A 22,490-nucleotide genomic window follows, 5' to 3' on the forward strand; every position below is an offset into this window, starting at 1 on the left:
TTAATAGGATCACTACAGTTCGTTGTGGCTGCTAGATGTTAATAGGATCACTCCAGTTCATTGTGGCTGCTAGATGTTAATAGGATCACTACAGTTCGTTGTGGCTGCTAATAGGATCACTACAGTTCGTTGTGGCTGCTAGATGTTAATAGGATCACTCCAGTTCGTTGTGGCTGCTAGACGTTAATAGGATCACTACAGTTCGTTGTGGCTGCTAATAGGATCACTACAGTTCGTTGTGGCTGCTAGATGTTAATAGGATCACTACAGTTCGTTGTGGCTGCTAGATGCTAATAGGATCACTACAGTTCGTTGTGGCTGCTAGATGTTAATAGGATCACTACAGTTCGTTGTGGCTGCTAATAGGATCACTACAGTTCGTTGTGGCTGCTAATAGGATCACTACAGTTCGTTGTGGCTGCTAGATGTTAATAGGATCACTACAGTTCGTTGTGCCTGCTAGACGTTAATAGGATCACTCCAGTCCGTTGTGGCTGCTAGATGTTAATAGGATCACTACAGTTCGTTGTGGCTGCTAGATGTTAATAGGATCACTACAGTTCGTTGTGCCTGCTAGACGTTAATAGGATCACTACAGTTCGTTGTGGCTGCTAATAGGATCACAACAGTTCGTTGTGGCTGCTAGATGTTAATAGGATCACTCCAGTTCGTTGTGGCTGTTAATAGGATCACTACAGTTCGTTGTGGCTGCTAGATGCTAATAGGATCACTACAGTTCGTTGTGGCTGCTAGATGTTAATAGGATCACTACAGTTCGTTGTGGCTGCTAATAGGATCACTACAGTTCGTTGTGGCTGCTAGATGTTAATAGGATCACTACAGTTCGTTGTGCCTGCTAGACGTTAATAGGATCACTCCAGTTCGTTGTGGCTGCTAGATGTTAATAGGATCACTCCAGTTCGTTGTGGCTGCTAGATGTTAATAGGATCACTACAGTTCGTTGTGGCTGCTAGATGCTAATAGGATCACTACAGTTCGTTGTGGCTGCTAGATGTTAATAGGATCACTACAGTTCGTTGTGGCTGCTAGATGTTAATAGGATCACTACAGTTCGTTGTGGCTGCTAGATGCTAATAGGATCACTACAGTTCGTTGTGGCTGCTAGATGTTAATAGGATCACTACAGTTCGTTGTGGCTGCTAGATGTTAATAGGATCACTACAGTTCGTTGTGGCTGCTAGATGTTAATAGGATCACTACAGTTCGTTGTGGCTGCTAGATGCTAATAGGATCACTACAGTTCGTTGTGGCTGCTAGATGTTAATAGGATCACTACAGTTCGTTGTGGCTGCTAGATGCTAATAGGATCACTACAGTTCGTTGTGGCTGCTAGATGTTAATAGGATCACTCCAGTTCGTTGTGGCTGCTAGATGTTAATAGGATCACTACAGTTCGTTGTGGCTGCTAGATGCTAATAGGATCACTACAGTTCGTTGTGGCTGCTAATAGGATCACTACAGTTCGTTGTGGCTGCTAGATGTTAATAGGATCACTACAGTTCGTTGTGGCTGCTAGATGTTAATAGGATCACTACAGTTCGTTGTGGCTGCTAGACGTTAATAGGATCACTACAGTTCGTTGTGGCTGCTAGATGTTAATAGGATCACTCCAGTTCGTTGTGGCTGCTAGATGTTAATAGGATCACTACAGTTCGTTGTGGCTGCTAGATGTTAATAGGATCACTCCAGTTCGTTGTGGCTGCTAGATGTTAATAGGATCACTACAGTTCGTTGTGGCTGCTGGATGTTAATAGGATCACTATAGTTCGTTGTGGCTGCTAGATGTTAATAGGATCACTACAGTTCGTTGTGGCTGCTAATAGGATCACTACAGTTCGTTGTGGCTGCTAGATGTTAATAGGATCACTCCAGTTCGTTGTGGCTGCTAGATGTTAATAGGATCACTCCAGTTCGTTGTGGCTGCTAGATGTTAATAGGATCACTACAGTTCGTTGTGGCTGCTAGATGTTAATAGGATCACTACAGTTCGTTGTGGCTGCTAGATGTTAATAGGATCACTACAGTTCGTTGTGGCTGCTAGATGTTAATAGGATCACTACAGTTCGTTGTGGAGGCTAGATGTTAATAGGATCACTCCAGTTCGTTGTGGCTGCTAGATGTTAATAGGATCACTACAGTTCGTTGTGGCTGCTAGATGTTAATAGGATCACTACAGTTCGTTGTGGCTGCTAGATGTTAATAGGATCACCACAGTTCGTTGTGGCTGCTAGATGTTAATAGGATCACTACAGTTCGTTGTGCCTGCTAGATGTTAATAGGATCACTACAGTTCGTTGTGGCTGCTAGATGTTAATAGGATCACTACAGTTCGTTGTGGCTGCTAGATGTTAATAGGATCACTCCAGTTCGTTGTGGCTGCTAATAGGATCACTACAGTTCGTTGTGGCTGCTAGATGTTAATAGGATCACTCCAGTTCGTTGTGGCTGCTAGATGTTAATAGGATCACTACAGTTCGTTGTGGCTGCTAGATGTTAATAGGATCACTACAGTTCGTTGTGGCTGCTAATAGGATCACTACAGTTCGTTGTGGCTGCTAGATGTTAATAGGATCACTCCAGTTCGTTGTGGCTGCTAGATGTTAATAGGATCACTATAGTTCGTTGTGGTTGCTAGATGTTAATAGGATCACTACAGTTCGTTGTGGCTGCTAGATGTTAATAGGATCACTACAGTTCGTTGTGGCTGCTAGATGTTAATAGGATCACTCCAGTCCGTTGTGGCTGCTAGATGTTAATAGGATCACTACAGTTCGTTGTGGCTGCTAGACGTTAATAGGATCACTCCAGTTCGTTGTGGCTGCTAGATGTTAATAGGATCACTCCAGTCCGTTGTGGCTGCTAGATGTTAATAGGATCACTACAGTTCGTTGTGGCTGCTAGACGTTAATAGGATCACTCCAGTTCGTTGTGGTCGTTCAGGAAGTATTCAGACCCCTTGACTTTCTCCACATTTTGTTACGTTAGACTTATTCTAAAATGGATTAAATAGTCCCCCCCCCCCATCAATCTAATGGTTTGGGTCTGGAGATACGGGGGTGTTTTGGGTCTGCCGTGGAGATACGGGGGTGTTTTGGGTCTGGAGATACGGGGGTGTTTTGGGTCTGGAGATACGGGGGTGTTTTGGGTCTGGAGATACGGGGGTGTTTTGGGTCTGCCGTGGAGATACAGGGGTGTTTGGGTCTGCCGTGGAAATACGGGGGTGTTTTGGGTCTGGAGATACGGGGGTGTTTTGGGTCTGCCGTGGAGATACGGGGGTGTTTTGGGTCTGCCGTGGAGATACGGGGGTGTTTTGGGTCTGCCGTGGAGATACGGGGGTGTTTGGGTCTGCCGTGGAGATACGGGGGTGTTTTGGGTCTGGAGATACGGGGGTGTTTTGGGTCTGGAGATACGGGGGTGTTTTGGGTCTGCCGTGGAGATACGGGGGTGTTTTGTGTCAGCCGTGGAGATACAGGGGTGTTTGGGTCTGCCGTGGAAATACGGGGGTGTTTTGGGTCTGGAGATACGGGGGTGTTTTGGGTCTGGAGATACGGGGGTGTTTGGGTCTGCCGTGGAGATACAGCCTTCATGTTCTCCCAGAGGGCCTCATGGATAGAGGGCCTCATGGATAGAGGGCCTCATGGATAGAGGGCCTCATGGATAGAGGGCCTCATGGATTAGCTCTCTGCCTGCCTGGTAGGGATAGTGACTCTTTCACCCCCCCCCCCCCCCTCCAAACCTCTAAGTTTATCAAAGTGGCTGCATTAATAAGGTGACTGGGCATCATATTGTGTTAGCTTTCGGCACCTGCCACCCCTCCCCTGTCACCTTGTTAGATGCCCTAGCTCCTATTGACATAGCTGATCTGAGATCTGTTATGGAACATGGTCACCTGCCACCCCCCCATGTCACCTTGTTAGATGCCCTAGCTCCTGTTGACATGTCTGTGAGCTGAGATCTGTTATGGAACATAGTCAGGAACTTCTCCTCCAACCCAGGTTAGACTGGCAGAACTGAGATCTGTTATGGTACCTCTCCTCTCCAACCCAGGTTAGACTGGCAGAGCTGAGATCTGTTATGGTACCTCTCCTCTCCTCCAACCCAGGTTAGACTGGCAGAACTGAGATCTGTTATGGTACCTCTCCTCTCCAACCCAGGTTAGACTGGCAGAGCTGAGATCTGTTATGGTACCTCTCCTCTCCTCCAACCCAGGTTAGACTGGCAGAGCTGAGATCTGTTATGGTACCTCTCCTCTCCTCCAACCCAGGTTAGACTGGCAGAGCTGAGATCTGTTATGAATCCTCTCCTCCAACCCAGGTTAGACTGGCAGAACTTAGGTCTGTCATGGTACCTCTCCTCTCCTCCAACCCAGGTTAGACTGGCAGAACTGAGGTCTGTTATGGTACCTCTCCTCTCCTCCAAGCCAGGTTAGACTGGCAGAACTTAGGTCTGTCATGGTACCTCTCCTCTCCTCCAACCCAGGTTAGACTGGCAGAGCTGAGATCTGTTATGGTACCTCTCCTCTCCTCCAACCCAGGTTAGACTGGCAGAGCTGAGATCTGTTATGAATCCTCTCCTCCAACCCAGGTTAGACTGGCAGAGCTGAGATCTGTTATGAATCCTCTCCTCTCCTCCAACCCAGGTTAGACTGGCAGAACTGAGGTCTGTTATGGTACCTCTCCTCTCCTCCAACCCAGGTTAGACTGGCAGAGCTGAGATCTGTTATGAATCCTCTCCTCTCCTCCAACCCAGGTTAGACTGGCAGAGCTGAGGTCTGTTATGGTACCTCTCCTCTCCCCCAACCCAGGTTAGACTGGCAGAGCTGAGATCTGTTATGGTACCTCTCCTCTCCTCCAACCCAGGTTAGACTGGCAGAACTGAGGTCTGTTATGGTACCTCTCCTCTCCTCCAACCCAGGTTAGACTGGCAGAACTGAGGTCTGTTATGGTACCTCTCCTCTCCCCCAACCAAGGTTAGACTGGCAGAGCTGAGATCTGTTATGGAACCTCTCCTCCAACCCAGGTTAGACTGGCAGAGCTGAGATCTGTTATGGAACCTCTCCTCTCCTCCAACCCAGGTTAAACTGGCAACTGAGGTCTGTTATGGAACCTCTCCTCTCCTCCAACCCAGGTTAAACTGGCAGAACTGAGGTCTGTTATGGAACCTCTCCTCCAACCCAGGTTAGACTGGCAGAACTGAGATCTGTTATGAATCCTCTCCTCCAACCCAGGTTAGACTGGCAGAGCTGAGATCTGTTATGAATCCTCTCCTCCAACCCAGGTTAGACTGGCAGAACTGAGATCTGTTATGAATCCTCTCCTCCAACCCAGGTTAGACTGGCAGAACTGAGATCTGTTATGAATCCTCTCCTCCAACCCAGGTTAGACTGGCAGAACTGAGATCTGTTATGAATCCTCTCCTCCAACCCAGATTAGACTGGCAGAGCTGAGATCTGTTATGAATCCTCTCCTCTCCTCTAACCCAGGTTAGACTGGCAGAGCTGAGATCTGTTATGGTACCTCTCCTCTCCTCCAACCCAGGTTAGACTGGCAGAACTGAGATCTGTTATGAATCCTCTCCTCTCCTCTAACCCAGGTTAGACTGGCAGAACTGAGGTCTGTTATGGTACCTCTCCTCTCCAACCCAGGTTAGACTGGCAGAACTGAGATCTGTTATGAATCCTCTCCTCCAACCCAGGTTAGACTGGCAGAGCTGAGATCTGTTATGAATCCTCTCCTCCAACCCAGGTTAGACTGGCAGAACTGAGATCTGTTATGAATCCTCTCCTCCAACCCAGGTTAGACTGGCAGAACTGAGATCTGTTATGAATCCTCTCCTCCAACCCAGGTTAGACTGGCAGAGCTGAGATCTGTTATGGTACCTCTCCTCTCCTCCAACCCAGGTTAGACTGGCAGAACTGAGATCTGTTATGGTACCTCTCCTCTCCTCCAACCCAGGTTAGACTGGCAGAACTGAGGTCTGTTATGTATCCTCTCCTCTCCTCTAACCCAGGTTAGACTGGCAGAACTGAGGTCTGTTATGTTACCTCTCCTCTCCTCCAACCCAGGTTAGACTGGCAAAACTGAGATCTGTTATGGATCCTCTCCTCCAACCCAGGTTAGACTGTCAGAGCTGAGATCTGTTATGGTACCTCTCCTCTCCTCCAACCCAGGTTAGACTGGCAGAACTGGGGTCTGTTATGGTACCCCTCCTCTCCTCCAACCCAGGTTAGACTGGCAGAACTGATATCTGTTATGAATCCTCTCCTCCAACCCAGGTTAGACTGGCAGAACTGAGATCTGTTATGGTACCTCTCTTCCAACCCAGGTTAGACTGGCAGAACTGAGGTCTGTTATGGTACCTCTCCTCTCCTCCAACCCAGGTTAGACTGGCAGAACTGAGGTCTGTTATGGTACCTCTCCTCCAACCCAGGTTAGACTGGCAGAACTGAGGTCTGTTATGTATCCTCTCCTCTCCTCTAACCCAGGTTAGACTGGCAGAACTGAGGTCTGTTATGTTACCTCTCCTCCAACCCAGGTTAGACTGACAGAACTGAGGTCTGTTATGGTACCTCTCCTCCAACCCAGGTTAGACTGGCAGAACTGAGGTCTGTTATGGAACCAAGTCAGGAATTTTTCCCCTACCAGCATTTTTCCCCTTTTCCCCTACCAACAGGTTCTGTTCTGGTATCATATCTGTCTCTTCTCTCTCCCTCCCTTCTGTCTCTCTGTCTCGCTGTCTGTCTCTGTCTGTGTCTGTCTGTCTGTGTCTCATGGTCTCTCTCTGTCTCTGTGTATGTGTCTCATGGTCTGTGTCTGTCTGTGTGTCTCATGGTCTCTCTGTCTGTCTGTGTGTCTCATGGTTTCTCTCCTTCCCTCCAGTTGCTATGGAACTACAAGCTGAACCTGACAATGGATCCCAAGTTTGAGTCTGTGGCCATGGAGATCTGCAAGAGTACTATCACTGAGGTTAGTCTCACACACACACACACACACACACACACACAGCAACATGTCTTTATGGCTGCAGAGCTGTACCATGAGCCAGATAATGTCAGTCTGTTGTTGCTGTGACATTGACTGGGTCCTAAATGGCACCTTGTCCCCTATAGGGCACTACCTGTCCCCTATAGGGCACTACCTGTCCCCTATAGGGCACTACCTGTCCCCTATAGGGCACTACCTGTCCCCTATAGGGCACTACCTGTCCCCTATAGGGCACTACCTGTCCCCCGTAGGGACTGTGGGCACCACTTGTCCCCCGTAGGGCCGTAGGGACACAGGCTCTGCATCCCCAGTGGCCCTAGTAAGGAGACAGTGGGTGTTCCCTCACAATGAGTCTGTATGGACCGTCTGAATCCCATCTAGCCAGGTCATCCCATCTAGCCAGGCCATCCCATCTAGCCAGGCCATCCCATCTAGCCAGGCCATCCCATCTAGCCAGGCCATCCCATCTAGCCAGGCCATCCCATCTAGCCAGGCCATCCCATCTTGCCAGGTCATCCCATCTAGCCAGGCCATCCCATCTAGCCACGTCATCCCATGTAGCCAGGTCATCCCATGTAGCCAGGTCATCCCATGTAGCCAGGTCATCCCATGTAGCCAGGTCATCCCATGTAGCCAGGTCATCCCATGTAGCCAGGTCATCCCATGTAGCCAGGTCATCCCATCTAGCCAGGCCATCCAATCTAGCCAGGCCATCCCATCTAGCCAGGCCATCCCATCTAGCCAGGCCATCACATCTAGCCAGGCCATCCCATCTAGCCAGGCCATCCCATCTAGCCAGGTCATCTAGCCACATCATCCCATCTAGCCACGTCATCCCATCTAGCCACGTCATCCCATCTAGCCACGTCATCCCATCTAGCCACGTCATCCCATCTAGCCACGTCATCCCATCTAGCCACGTCATCCCATCTAGCCACGTCATCCCATCTAGCCACGTCATCCCATCTAGCCACGTCATCCCATCTAGCCACGTCATCCCATCTTGCCACGTCATCCCATCTAGCCACGTCATCCCATCTAGCCACGTCATCCCATCTAGCCAGGCCATCCCATCTAGCCAGGTCATCCCATCTAGCCAGGTCATCTAGCCAGGCCATCTAGCCAAGTCATCCCATGTAGCCAAGTCATCCCATGTAGCCAGGTCATCCCATGTAGCCAGGTCATCCCATGTAGCCAGGCCATCCCATGTAGCCAGGCCATCCCATGTAGCCAGGTCATCCCATGTAGCCAGGTCATCCCATGTAGCCAGGTCATCCCATGTAGCCAGGTCATCCCATGTAGCCAGGTCATCCCATCTAGCCAGGTCATCTAGCCAGGTCATCTAGCCAGGCCATCCCATCTAGCCAGGTCATCTCATCTAGCCAGGTCATCCCATCTAGCCAGGTCATCTACTCAACCAGGTCATCTAGCCAGGTCATCTAGCCAGGTCATCCCATCTAGCCAGGTCATCTAGCCAGGTCATCCCATCTAGCCAGGTCATCTAGCCAGGTCATCTACTCAACCAGGTCATCTAGCCAGGTGATCTAGCCAGGTCATCCCATCTAGCCAGGTCATCTAGCCAGGTCATCTACTCAACCAGGTCATCTAGCCAGGTCATCCCATCTAGCCAGGTCATCTAGCCAGGTCATCCCATCTAGCCAGGTCATCTAGCCAGGTCATCTAGCCAGGTCATCTAGCCAGGTCATCCCATCTAGCCAGGTCATGTCATCTAGCCAGGTCATCCCATCTAGCCAGGTCATCTAGCCAGGTCATCCCATCTAGCCAGGTCATCCCATCTAGCCAGGTCATCTAGCCAGGTCATCCCATCTAGCCAGGTCATCTAGCCAGGTCATCTAGCCAGGTCATCCCATCTAGCCAGGTCATCTAGCCAGGTCATCCCATCTAGCCAGGTCATCTAGACAGGTCATCCCATCTAGCCAGGTCATCTAGACAGGTCATCCCATCTAGCCAGGTCATCTAGCCAGGTCATCCCATCTAGCCAGGTCATCTAGCCAGGTCATCCCATCTAGCCAGGTCATCCCATCTAGCCAGGTCATCTAGCCAGGTCATCCCATCTAGCCAGGTCATCTAGCCAGGTCATCTAGCCAGGTCATCCCATCTAGCCAGGTCATCTAGACAGGTCATCCCATCTAGCCAGGTCATCTAGCCAGGTCATCCCATCTAGCCAGGTCATCCCATCTAGCCAGGTCATCTAGCCAGGTCATCCCATCTAGCCAGGTCATCTAGCCAGGTCATCCCATCTAGCCAGGTCATCTAGCCAGGTCATCCCATCTAGCCAGGTCATCTAGACAGGTCATCCCATCTAGCCAGGTCATCTAGACAGGTCATCCCATCTAGCCAGGTCATCTAGACAGGTCATCCCATCTAGCCAGGTCATCTAGCCAGGTCATCCCATCTAGCCAGGTCATCCCATCTAGCCAGGTCATCTAGCCAGGTCATCCCATCTAGCCAGGTCATCTAGCCAGGTCATCTAGCCAGGCCAACCCATCTAGCCAGGTCATCCCATCTAGCCAGGTCATCTAGACAGGTCATCCCATCTAGCCAGGTCATCTAGACAGGTCATCCCATCTAGCCAGGTCATCTAGACAGGTCATCCCATCTAGCCAGGTCATCTAGCCAGGTCATCTAGCCAGGTCATCCCATCTAGCCAGGTCATCCCATCTAGCCAGGTCATGTAGCCAGGTCATCTAGCCAGGTCATCTAGCCAGGTCATCTAGCCAGGTCATCTAGCCAGGCCATCTAGCCAGGTCATCTAGCCAGGTCATCTAGCCAGGTCATCTAGCCAGGCCATCCCATCTAGCCAGGTCATCTAGCCAGGTCATCCCATCTAGCCAGGTCATCTAGCCAGGTCATCCCATCTAGCCAGGTCATCCCATCTAGCCAGGTCATCTAGCCAGGTCATGTAGCCAGGTCATCTAGCCAGGTCATGTAGCCAGGTCATCTAGCCAGGTCATCTAGCCAGGTCATCTAGCCAGGCCATCCCATCTAGCCAGGTCATCTAGCCAGGTCATCTAGACAGGTCATCCCATCTAGCCAGGTCATGTAGCCAGGTCATCTAGCCAGGCCATCCCATCTAGCCAGGTCATCTACTCAGTTTTTCCTTCTCATCCACTGGATGTTTTCAAAGGACAGGTTGTCATAGAGACGATAGAACTTCATCCAATCATTTAAAACACATCATCTTGTTACAGGTTTTAGTGGAGTTAAAACCTGTCCTACTATTCAATCCTAGTAACAACGTCTGTTTTAACTTCACCTCAGTGGTGTGTTGTATTCTAAGGAGTGTGTATTTCACCTCTGTCCCCCCCCCCTCAGATTAAGGAGTGTGTATTTCACCTCTGTCCCCCCCCCCCTCAGATTAAGGAGTGTGTATTTCACCTCTGTCCCCCCCCCCCTCAGATTAAGGAGTGTGTATTTCACCTCTGCCCCCCCCCCCTCAGATTAAGGAGTGTGTATTTCACCTCTGCCCCCCCCCCCCTCAGATTAAGGAGTGTGTATTTCACCTCTGTCCCCCCCCCCCCCTCAGATTAAGGAGTGTGTATTTCACCTCTGTCCCCCCCCCCCCTCAGATTAAGGAGTGTGTATTTCACCTCTGTCCCCCCCCCCCTCAGATTAAGGAGTGTGTATTTCACCTCTGTCCCCACCCCCCCTCAGATTAAGGAGTGTGTATTTCACCTCTGTCCCCCCCCCCTCAGATTAAGGAGTGTGTATTTCACCTCTGCGTCTCCCCCCTCAGATTAAGGAGTGTGTATTTCACCCCTCCCTCAGATTAAGGAGTGTGTATTTCACCCCCCCCCCTCAGATTAAGGAGTGTGTATTTCACCCCCCCCCCCCCAGATTAAGGAGTGTGTATTTCACCCCCCCCCTCAGATTAAGGAGTGTGTATTTCACCCCCCCCCCCTCAGATTAAGGAGTGTGTATTTCACCTCTGCGTCTCCCCCCTCAGATTAAGGAGTGTGTATTTCACCCCCCCCCCTCAGATTAAGAGTGTGTATTTCACCCCCCCCCCCCCCCCCCCTCAGATTAAGGAGTGTGTATTTCACCCCCCCCCCCCCCCCCCCCTCAGATCATTGAGTGTATTTCATCACCCCCCCCCCTCAGATTAAGGAGTGTGTATTTCACCCCCCCCTCAGATTAAGGAGTGTTCGGAGGAGGAGCGTGGTAAGGGTTACCTGGTGTCCTGCCTGGTGGATCACCGTGGTAACATCACAGAGTACCAGTGTCACCAGTACATCACCAAGATGACCTCCATCGTCTTCTCAGACTACAGACTCATCTGTGGCTTCATGGACAAGTGTAGAGAGGACATCAACACGCTACGCTGTGGAAGCATCAACGTTGGAGAGAAGGTGAGAGGGGAGGGTGTGTTGTAGTGATACTCACAGGGAGGAAGGCTGAGGCACCGTTATCTCTCTGAGTTGTCTAGTGATTTGGTTAGGGGCCTCTTCATAGTGCAGTCTGTACTGAAGGATTTATCGTGTGGGAGGACAATCCAGATCAATACAGGTTGGATTCCCGATGGTGTTTGTTCTTCACTGGTTGGCTCTTTTTTAATAGAAATGTGACTTTATCAAGGTGGGACTTTGTTTTTTGAATTCTTTGTGGATCTGTGTAATCTGAGGGAAATATGTGTCTCTAGTATGGTCATATGTTTGACAGGAGGTTTGGAAGTGCAGCTCAGTTTCCATCTCATTTTGTGGGCAGTGTGCACATAGCCTGTCTTCTCTTGAGAGCCTCTCTTACAGAAAACGTATTGAGATAAACTTTTGTTATTGACCAAATGCTTATTTTCCACCATAATTTGCAAATAAATTCATTAAAAATCCTACAATGTGATTTTCTGGATATTTTTTCTCATTTTGTCTGTCATAGTTGAAGTTTACCTATGATGAAAATTACAGGCCTCTCTCATCTTTTTAAGTGGGAGAACTTGCACAATTGGTGGCTGACTAAATACTTTTTTGCCCCACTGTATATGAAGGTGATGCTAAAAGTCAATATTTGCAGTGTTGACCCTTCTTTTTCAAGACCTCTGCAATCTGCCCTGGCATGCTGTCAATTAACTTCTGGGCCACATCCTGACTGATGGCAGTCCATTCTTGCATAATCAATGCTTGGAGTTTGTCAGAATTTGTGTAGAAGATCTAGGTGCTGCTGTAGGTCCTCCTTGGTTGGTGACAGAAGCACCAGATCATCAACAAACAGTAGACATTAGACTTCAGATTGTAGTAGGGTGAGGCCTGGTGCTGTTACTGAGTTTAAGTATAATCAATTGGAACACTTTCTCTGCTCCTCTCTCCCTCTGCTCCTCTCTCCCTCTGCTCCCACCCTCAATCTGACCCCTCCCTCCCCCTTACCCCCCCCCCCCCCCCCCCCCCAGGACATCCATTCACAGGGTGAGGTCATAGCGTGTCTGGAGAAAGCCTTAGTCCGAGAGGCGGAGCAACAGGACCAGGCTCATCCAATCAGAGAGGAGTGTAAGAAGAGCATCATGCGCGTAGCGGAGCTGTCGTCAGACGACTTCCACCTGGACAGATTCCTGTACTTCTCCTGCCGAGAGGACCGAGAACGCTTCTGTGAAAACGTACGCTGCTCATCTTGCCTTACATGACGGTCTCCCAAATGACAATTACCTGATGCTTCAGGTTACTGAGGACGTTGACTGGTCTCTGTTCTTCTTCAGGTTACTGAGGACGTTGACAGGTCTCTGTTCTTCTTCAGGTTACTGAGGACATTGACTGGTCTCTGTTCTTCAGGTTACTGAGGACAGTGACTGGTCTCTGTTCTTCAGGTTACTGAGGACGTTGACTAGTCTCTGTTCTTCAGGTTACTGAGGACGTTGACTGGTCTCTGTTCTTCTTCAGGTTACTGAGGACATTGACTGGTCTCTGTTCTTCAGGTTACTGAGGACAGTGACTGGTCTCTGTTCTTCTTCAGGTTACTGAGGACAGTGACTGGTCTCTGTTCTTCTTCAGGTTACTGAGGACAGTGACTGGTCTCTGTTCTTCTTCAGGTTACTGAGGACAGTGACTGGTCTCTGTTCTTCTTCAGGTTACTGAGGACAGTGACTGGTCTCTGTTCTTCTTCAGGTTACTGAGGACAGTGACTGGTCTCTGTTCTTCTTCAGGTTACTGAGGACAGTGACTGGTCTCTGTTCTTCTTCAGGTTACTGAGGACAGTGACTGGTCTCTGTTCTTCAGGTTACTGAGGACAGTGACTGGTCTCTGTTCTTCTTCAGGTTACTGAGGACAGTGACTGGTCTCTGTTCTTCTTCAGGTTACTGAGGACAGTGACTGGTCTCTGTTCTTCTTCAGGTTACTGAGGACAGTGACTGGTCTCTGTTCTTCTTCAGGTTACTGAGGACAGTGACTGGTCTCTGTTCTTCTTCAGGTTACTGAGGACAGTGACTGGTCTCTGTTCTTCTTCAGGTTACTGAGGACAGTGACTGGTCTCTGTTCTTCTTCAGGTTACTGAGGACAGTGACTGGTCTCTGTTCTTCTTCAGGTTACTGAGGACAGTGACTGGTCTCTGTTCTGCTTCAGGTTACTGAGGACGTTGACTGGTCTCTGTTCTTCAGGTTACTGAGGACAGTGACTGGTCTCTGTTGTTCTTCAGGTTACTGAGGACGTTGACTGGTCTCTGTTCTTCTTCAGGTTACTGAGGACAGTGACTGGTCTCTGTTCTTCTTCAGGTTACTGAGGACAGTGACTGGTCTCTGTTCTTCAGGTTACTGAGGACAGTGACTGGTCTCTGTTCTTCTTCAGGTTACTGAGGACGTTGACTGGTCTCTGTTCTTCTTCAGGTTACTGAGGACAGTGACTGGTCTCTGTTCTTCAGGTTACTGAGGACAGTGACTGGTCTCTGTTCTTCTTCAGGTTACTGAGGACAGTGACTGGTCTCTGTTCTTCTTCAGGTTACTGAGGACAGTGACTGGTCTCTGTTCTTCAGGTTACTGAGGACGTTGACTGGTCTCTGTTCTTCAGGTTACTGAGGACAGTGACTGGTCTCTGTTCTTCAGGTTACTGAGGACAGTGACTGGTCTCTGTTCTGCTTCAGGTTACTGAGGACAGTGACTGGTCTCTGTTCTTCTTCAGGTTACTGAGGACAGTGACTGGTCTCTGTTCTTCTTCAGGTTACTGAGGACAGTGACTGGTCTCTGTTCTTCTTCAGGTTACTGAGGACAGTGACTGGTCTCTGTTCTTCTTCAGGTTACTGAGGACAGTGACTGGTCTCTGTTCTTCTTCAGGTTACTGAGGACAGTGACTGGTCTCTGTTCTTCTTCAGGTTACTGAGGACAGTGACTGGTCTCTGTTCTTCAGGTTACTGAGGACATTTACTGGTCTCTGTTCTTCAGGTTACTGAGGACGTTGACTGGTCTCTGTTCTTCAGGTTACTGAGGACGTTGACTGGTCTCTGTTCTTCAGGTTACTGAGGACAGTGACTGGTCTCTGTTCTTCTTCAGGTTACTGAGGACAGTGACTGGTCTCTGTTCTTCTTCAGGTTACTGAGGACGTTGACTGGTCTCTGTTCTTCTTCAGGTTACTGAGGACAGTGACTGGTCTCTGTTCTGCTTCAGGTTACTGAGGACAGTGACTGGTCTCTGTTCTTCTTCAGGTTACTGAGGACAGTGACTGGTCTCTGTGCTTCAGGTTACTGAGGACAGTGACTGGTCTCTGTTCTTCAGGTTACTGAGGACAGTGACTGGTCTCTGTGCTTCAGGTTACTGAGGACAGTGACTGGTCTCTGTTCTTCAGGTTACTGAGGACAGTGACTGGTCTCTGTTCTTCTTCAGGTTACTGAGGACAGTGACTGGTCTCTGTTCTTCTTCAGGTTACTGAGGACGTTGACTGGTCTCTGTTCTTCAGGTTACTGAGGACAGTGACTGGTCTCTGTTCTTCTTCAGGTTACTGAGGACAGTGACTGGTCTCTGTTCTTCAGGTTACTGAGGACAGTGACTGGTCTCTGTTCTTCTTCAGGTTACTGAGGACGTTGACTGGTCTCTGTTCTTCTTCAGGTTACTGAGGACAGTGACTGGTCTCTGTTCTTCAGGTTACTGAGGACAGTGACTGGTCTCTGTTCTTCAGGTTACTGAGGACAGTGACTGGCCTCTGTTCTTCTTCAGGTTACTGAGGACAGTGACTGGTCTCTGTTCTGCTTCAGGTTACTGAGGACAGTGACTGGTCTCTGTTCTGCTTCAGGTTACTGAGGACAGTGACTGGTCTCTGTTCTTCAGGTTACTGAGGACAGTGAATGGTCTCTGTTCTTCTTCAGGTTACTGAGGACAGTGACTGGTCTCTGTTCTTCAGGTTACTGAGGACAGTGACTGGTCTCTGTTCTTCTTCAGGTTACTGAGGACAGTGACTGGTCTCTGTTCTTCTTCAGGTTACCGAGGACTTTGACTGGTCTCTGTTCTTCAGGTTACTGAGGACATTGACTGGTCTCTGTTCTTCAGGTTACTGAGGACGTTGACTGGTCTCTGTTCTTCAGGTTACTGAGGACGTTGACTGGTCTCTGTTCTTCAGGTTACTGAGGACAGTGACTGGTCTCTGTTCTTCAGGTTACTGAGGACGTTGACTGGTCTCTGTTCTTCAGGTTACTGAGGACAGTGACTGGTCTCTGTTCTTCAGGTTACTGAGGACAGTGACTGGTCTCTGTTCTTCAGGTTACTGAGGACAGTGACTGGTCTCTGTTCTTCAGGTTACCGAGGACAGTGACTTGTCTCTGTTCTTCTTCGGGTTACCGAGGACAGTGACTGGTCTCTGTTCTTCTTCGGGTTACCGAGGACAGTGACTGGTCTCTGTTCTTCAGGTTACTGAGGACAGTGACTGGTCTCTGTTCTTCAGGTTACTGAGGACAGTGACTGGTCTCTGTTCTTCAGGTTAATGAGGACAGTGACTGGTCTCTGTTCTTCTTCAGGTTACTGAGGACAGTGACTGGTCTCTGTTCTTCAGGTTACTGAGGACAGTGACTGGTCTCTGTTCTTCTTCAGGTTACTGAGGACAGTGACTGGTCTCTGTTCTTCTTCAGGTTACCGAGGACAGTGACTGGTCTCTGTTCTTCTTCAGGTTACCGAGGACAGTGACTGGTCTCTGTTCTTCTTCAGGTTACCGAGGACAGTGACTGGTCTCTGTTCTTCTGCAGGTTACTGAGGACATTGACTGGTCTCTGTTCTTCAGGTTACTGAGGACATTGACTGGTCTCTGTTCTTCAGGTTACTGAGGACGTTGACTGGTCTCTGTTCTTCAGGTTACTGAGGACGTTGACTGGTCTCTGTTCTTCAGGTTACTGAGGACAGTGACTGGTCTCTGTTCTTCAGGTTACTGAGGACGTTGACTGGTCTCTGTTCTTCAGGTTACTGAGGACAGTGACTGGTCTCTGTTCTTCAGGTTACTGAGGACAGTGACTGGTCTCTGTTCTTCAGGTTACCGAGGACAGTGACTGGTCTCTGTTCTTCTTCAGGTTACCGAGGACAGTGACTGGTCTCTGTTCTTCTTCGGGTTACCGAGGACAGTGACTGGTCTCTGTTCTTCTTCGGGTTACCGAGGACAGTGACTGGTCTCTGTTCTTCTTCGGGTTACCGAGGACAGTGACTGGTCTCTGTTCTTCTTCGGGTTACCGAGGACAGTGACTGGTCTCTGTTCTTCTTCAGGTTACCGAGGACAGTGACTGGTCTCTGTTCTTCAGGTTACTGAGGACATTGACTGGTCTCTGTTCTTCAGGTTACTGAGGACGTTGACTGGTCTCTGTTCTTCAGGTTACTGAGGACAGTGACTGGTCTCTGTTCTTCTTCAGGTTACTGAGGACAGTGACTGGTCTCTGTTCTTCTTCAGGTTACTGAGGACAGTGACTGGTCTCTGTTCTTCTTCAGGTTACTGAGGACGTTGACTGGTCTCTGTTCTTCAGGTTACTGAGGACAGTGACTGGTCTCTGTTCTTCTTCAGGTTACTGAGGACAGTGACTGGTCTCTGTTCTTCTTCGGGTTACTGAGGACAGTGACTGGTCTCTGTTCTTCTTCGGGTTACTGAGGACAGTGACTGGTCTCTGTTCTTCTTCGGGTTACTGAGGATGTTGATTGGCCTCTGTGTTTCTCTGTTCTTTCAGACCCAAGCAGGAGAGGGCAAGGTCTACAAGTGTCTCTTCAGCCACAAGTTTGAGGAGGCCATGTCTGAGAAGGTATGGAGAAAACCACCTGATGGAGATGTGCAGATGATTTATATCAACATGTATATTATTACTTATATACACTACATACAAACATATGGCATTTCTAGTAGAGGTTGGCCGATTGTATGATTTTTCAAAGCCGATACCGATTATTGGAGGATCAAAAAAAGCCAATACCGATTAATCGGCCAAATCTGTATTTATTTGATTTGTAATAATGACTATTACAACAATACTGAATGAACACTTATTTTAACTTCATATAATACATCAATACAAATATATTTGGCCTCAAATAAATAATGAAACATGTTCAATTTGGTTTAAATAATGCAAAAACAGAGTGTTGGAGAAGAAAGTAAAAGTGCAATATGTGCTATGTAAAAAAGCGAACGTTTAAGTTCCTTGCTCAGAACATGAGAACATATGAAAGTTGGTGGTTCCTTTTAACATGAGACTTCAATATTCCCAGGTAAGAGGTTTTAGGTTGTAGTTAATATAGTATTTATAGGACTATTTCTCTCTCTACCATTTGTATTTCATTAACCTTTGACTATTGGATGTTCTTATAGGCACTATAGTATTGCCAGTGTAACAGTATAGCTTCCGTCCCCCTCCTCGCCCCTACCTGGGCTTGAACCAGGAACACATCGACAACAGCCACACTCGAAGCAGCGTTACCCATCGCTCCACAAAAGCCAAGGGGAATAACTACTCTAAGTCTCAGAGCGAGTGATGTTTGAAACGCTATTAGCACGCACCCCGCTAATTAGCTAGCCATTTCACATCGGTTACACCAGCCATTAGGCTGATAGGCTTGAAGGCATAAACAGCGCTGTGCTTGCGAAGAGCTGCTGGCAAAACGCACAAAAGTGCTGTTTGAATGAATGCTTACTAGCCTGCTGCTGCCTACCATCGCTCAGTCAGACTGCTCTATCAAATCATAGACTTAATTATAACATAATAACACACACAAATACGAGCCTTTGGTCATTAATATGGTCGAATCAGGAAACTATCATTTCGAAAAAAACAAACGTTTATTATTTCAGTGAAATACGGAACAGGAAACAGCAGAGGGAACACCCCCCTATCCACATCGATGGAACAGTAGTGGAGAGGGTAGCAAGTTTTAAGTTCCTCGGCATACACATCACAGACAAACTGAATTGGTCCACTCACACAGACAGCATCGTGAAGAAGGCGCAGCAGCGCCTCTTCAACCTCAGGAGGCTGAAGAAATTCGGCTTGTCACCAAAAGCACTCACCAAAAGCACTCACAAACTTCTACAGATGCACAATCGAGAGCATCCTGGCGGGCTGTATCACCGCCTGGTACGGCAACTGCACCGCCCTCAACCGTAAGGCTCTCCAGAGGGTAGTGAGGTCTGCACAACGCATCACCGGGGGCAAACTACCTGCCCTCCAGGACACCTACACCACCCGATGTCACAGGAAGGCCATAAAGATCATCAAGGACATCAACCACCCGAGCCACTGCCTGTTCACCCCGCTATCATCCAGAAGGCGAGGTCAGTACAGGTGCATCAAAGCTGGGACCGAGAGACTGAAAAACAGCTTCTATCTCAAGGCCATCAGACTGTTAAACAGCTACCACTAACACTGAGTGGCTGCTGCCAACACACTGACTCAACTCCAGCCACTTTAATAATGGGAATTGATGGGAAATGATGTAAATATATCACTAGCCACTTTAAACAATGCTACCTTATATAAATGTTACTTACCCTACATTATTCATCTCATATGCATACGTATATACTGTACTCTATATCATCGACGGTATCCTTATGTAATACATGTATCACTAGCCACTTTATACTATGCCACTTTGTTTACATACTCATCTCATTTGTACATACTGTACCCGATACCATCTACTGTATCTTGCCTATGCTGCTCTGTACCATCACTCATTCATATATCCTTATGTACATATTCTTTATCCCCTTACACTGTGTACAAGACAGTAGTTTTGGAATTGTTAGTTAGATTACTTGTTATTACTGCATTGTCGGAACTAGAAGCACAAGCATTTCGCTACACTCGCATTAACATCTGCTAACCATGTGTATGTGACAAATAAAATTTGATTTGATTTGAACCGTTTAGTATTTTATCTAACGGGTGGCATCCCTAAGTCTAAATATTACTGTTACATTGTACAGCCTTCAATGTTATGTCATAATTACGTAAAATTCTGGCAAATTAGTTCACAATGAGCCAGGCGGCCCAAACTGTTGCATATACCCTGACTCTGCGTGCAATGAACGCAAGACAAGTGACCCAATTTCACCTGGTTAATATTGCCTGCTAACCTGGATTTCTTTTAGCTAAATATGCAGGTTTAAAAATATATACTTCTGGGTATTGATTTTAAGAAAGGCATTGGTGTGTATGGTTTAGGTAGTCGTCCAACGATTGTGCTTTTTTCGCAAATGCACTTTTGTTAAATCATCCCCCAGCGTTGCATCGATTATATGCAACGCAGGACACGCTAGATAAACTACACATGGTTGATGACATTACTAGTTTAACTAGTGATTATGATTGTTTTTCATAAGTTAAGTTTAATGCTAGCTAGCAAATTACCTTGGCTTCTACTGCATTCGCATAACATGCAGTCTCCTTCTGGAGTGCAATGAGAGGCAGGTGGTTAGAGCGTTGGACTAGTTAACTGTAAGGTTGAATCCCAGAGCTGACAAGGTAAAAATCTGTCGTTCTGCTCCTGAACAAGGCAGTTAACCCACCGTTCCTAGGCCGTCATTGAAACTAAGAATGTGTTCTTAACTGACTTGCCTAGTTAAATAAAGATGTAAAAAAATAAATAATAATACCGATTTCCGATTTATGAATCGGCCCTAATTAATCGGCCATTCCGATTAATCGGTCGACCTCTAAATTCTAGTCCAAGATATTCCAGCATAGTCACTGCGTAGACAAACCCACAGTACTGTGTTAGGCTGGGAGAGAGGGAGATTTGTGGTCAGGACTGTGTTAGGTTGGGAGAGAGGGAGATTTGTGGTCAGGACTATGTTAGGCTGGGAGGGAGATTTGTGGTCAGGACTGTGTTAGGCTGGGAGAGAGGGAGATTTGTGGTCAGGACTGTGTTAGGCTGGGAGAGAGGGAGATTTGTGGTCAGGACTGTGTTAGGCTGGGAGAGAGGGAGATTTGTGGTCAGGACTGTGTTAGGCTGGGAGAGAGATTTGTAGTCAGGACTGTGTTAGGCTAGGAGGGAGATTTGTGGTCAGGACTATGTTAGGCTGGGAGGGAGATGTGTGGTCAGGACTGGGTTAGGCTGGGAGGGAGATTTGTGGTCAGGACTGTGTTAGGCTGGGAGGAAGATTTGTGGTCAGGACTATGTTAGGCTGGGAGGGAGATTTGTGGTCAGGACTGAGAATAAGAATGAAGCTACATGCTGTCAACAGCTTTGATGAAGCTTTTAGTGGTTGGGTGTTGAACTACAGGCTTTATTAAAGGGTCATTAAAGGGGCGGCCAACAGTGGTTGGGTGTTGAACTAAAGGCTTTATTAAAGGGTCATTAAAGGGGCGGCCAACAGTGGTTGGGTGTTGAACTACAGGCTTTAGTAAAGGGTCATTAAAGGGGCGGCCAACAGTGGTTGGGTGTTGAACTACAGGCTTTAGTAAAGGGTCATTAAAGGGGCGGCCAACAGTGGTTGGGTGTTGAACTACAGGCTTTAGTAAAGGGTCATTAAAGGGGCGGCCAACAGTGGTTGGGTGTTGAACTACAGGCTTTAGTAAAGGGTCATTAAAGGGGCGGCCAACAGTGGTTGGGTGTTGAACTACAGGCTTTAGTAAAGGGTCATTAAAGGGGCGGCCAACAGTGGTTGGGTGTTGAACTACAGGCTTTAGTAAAGGGTCATTAAAGGGGCGGCCAACAGTGAGCAGACATCTTTCTCAAGCTGTCATTTTCCCCCAGCTCCTATGCCATATTTGGACATGTGTAAAAGCTCTCTTTTCATGTGACAATGACTAAAACTTCTCTTTCTCCCTCTCTCCCTCCCCTCCCTCTCTCCCTCCCCTCCCTCTCTCCCTCCCTCCCTCAGTGTCGAGAGGCCCTGACCACGCGTCAGAAGCTGATAACCCAGGACTACAAGGTTAGCTACTCTCTGACCAAGGCCTGTAAGGCTGACCTCAGGAAGCACCGCTGTAACCTGGACACCAACATGCCCCGCGCTAGAGAGGCACGGCTATCATATCTGCTACTATGCCTGGAGTCTGCTGTACACAGGGGTGGGTGGAGGAGAGAGAGTGTGTGTGTACATGTGTATGAGAGGTTATAAATGCCATACATTAACTGTTGAATGTGTATACATGTGTATGAGGGGTGATAAATGCCATACATTAACTGTTGAATGTGTATACATGTCTATGAGGGGTGATAAATGCCATACATTAACTGTTGAATGTGTATACATGTGTATGAGGGGTGATAAATGCCATACATTAACTGTTGAATGTGTATACATGTGTATGAGGGGTGATAAATGCCATACATTAACTGTTGAATGTGTATACATGTGTATGAGGGGTGATAAATGCCATACATCAACTATTGAATGTGTATGAGGGGTGATAAATGCCATACATTAACTGTTGAATGTGTATACATGTGTATGAGGGGTGATAAATGCCATACATTAACTGTTGAATGTGTATACATGTGTATGAGGGGTGATAAATGCCATACATTAACTGTTGAATGTGTATACATGTGTATGAGGGGTGATAAATGCCAAACACATGTACACACATTCAACGGTTCATGTTTGAGGGTTGATACTTGAAGGTGTGACTTGAACGTGTGCATTTAAAAATATATATTTTTATTGTTTATGTGTAACGATACGAAGTGTCTGATTTTAATTCAGTTCCTAACAGCTGCGTTAATGGAATTCACTCCACAATATAATAGCCACTGTACTAACAGGACCCCTGGGGGTTATAATGCCTGTATAGAAACACACGAACCACATAACTTGTTGTTCAGTGGGTCTACATTCATTGTAACAAATATATCTAGCTATGTTAAGACTCCAAGAACGAGATCGATTTAAAATATGTTTTAATTCACCAATCTGATTGAATGTTGCTTTATGTTTCTGCTTTATAGCTTAAGTTATAGCCTAACATGAAGGAAATGACAGGTCAGTGACCTTTAACCTAATGAATGCGGACCCAATGAACAATAAGTTGTGTGGTTAATGTGTTTGTATACAGGCATTATAACCCCCCCACCTTGACCGATGGTAAACAGTG

The 22,490-nt window shown here is 47.8% G+C and overlaps 1 protein-coding gene across 2 annotated transcripts in view; it reads left to right on the forward strand.

Annotated features, from left to right (window-relative positions):
- Window positions 1-22,490, forward strand: part of glg1b (golgi glycoprotein 1b) — a 78,371-nt gene that overhangs the window by 14,785 nt on the left and 41,096 nt on the right. For both annotated transcript variants that reach the window (XR_016492205.1, XM_090222037.1), the window contains exons 3-7: window positions 6,900-6,986; window positions 11,159-11,374; window positions 12,406-12,609; window positions 17,127-17,198; window positions 21,278-21,464. Coding sequence is in view for 1 of the 2 variants with exons in the window: in XM_090222037.1 (XP_090078163.1) it covers window positions 6,900-6,986; window positions 11,159-11,374; window positions 12,406-12,609; window positions 17,127-17,198; window positions 21,278-21,464 (766 nt within the window). In the remaining variant the exon portion in view is untranslated. The remainder of the gene's footprint in view (window positions 1-6,899; window positions 6,987-11,158; window positions 11,375-12,405; window positions 12,610-17,126; window positions 17,199-21,277; window positions 21,465-22,490) is intronic.

The sequence above is a fragment of the Oncorhynchus mykiss genome, chromosome 26 (assembly GCF_057628025.1).
Source record: "Oncorhynchus mykiss isolate SJ-2025 chromosome 26, ASM5762802v1, whole genome shotgun sequence".
Taxonomy (NCBI): domain Eukaryota; kingdom Metazoa; phylum Chordata; class Actinopteri; order Salmoniformes; family Salmonidae; genus Oncorhynchus; species Oncorhynchus mykiss.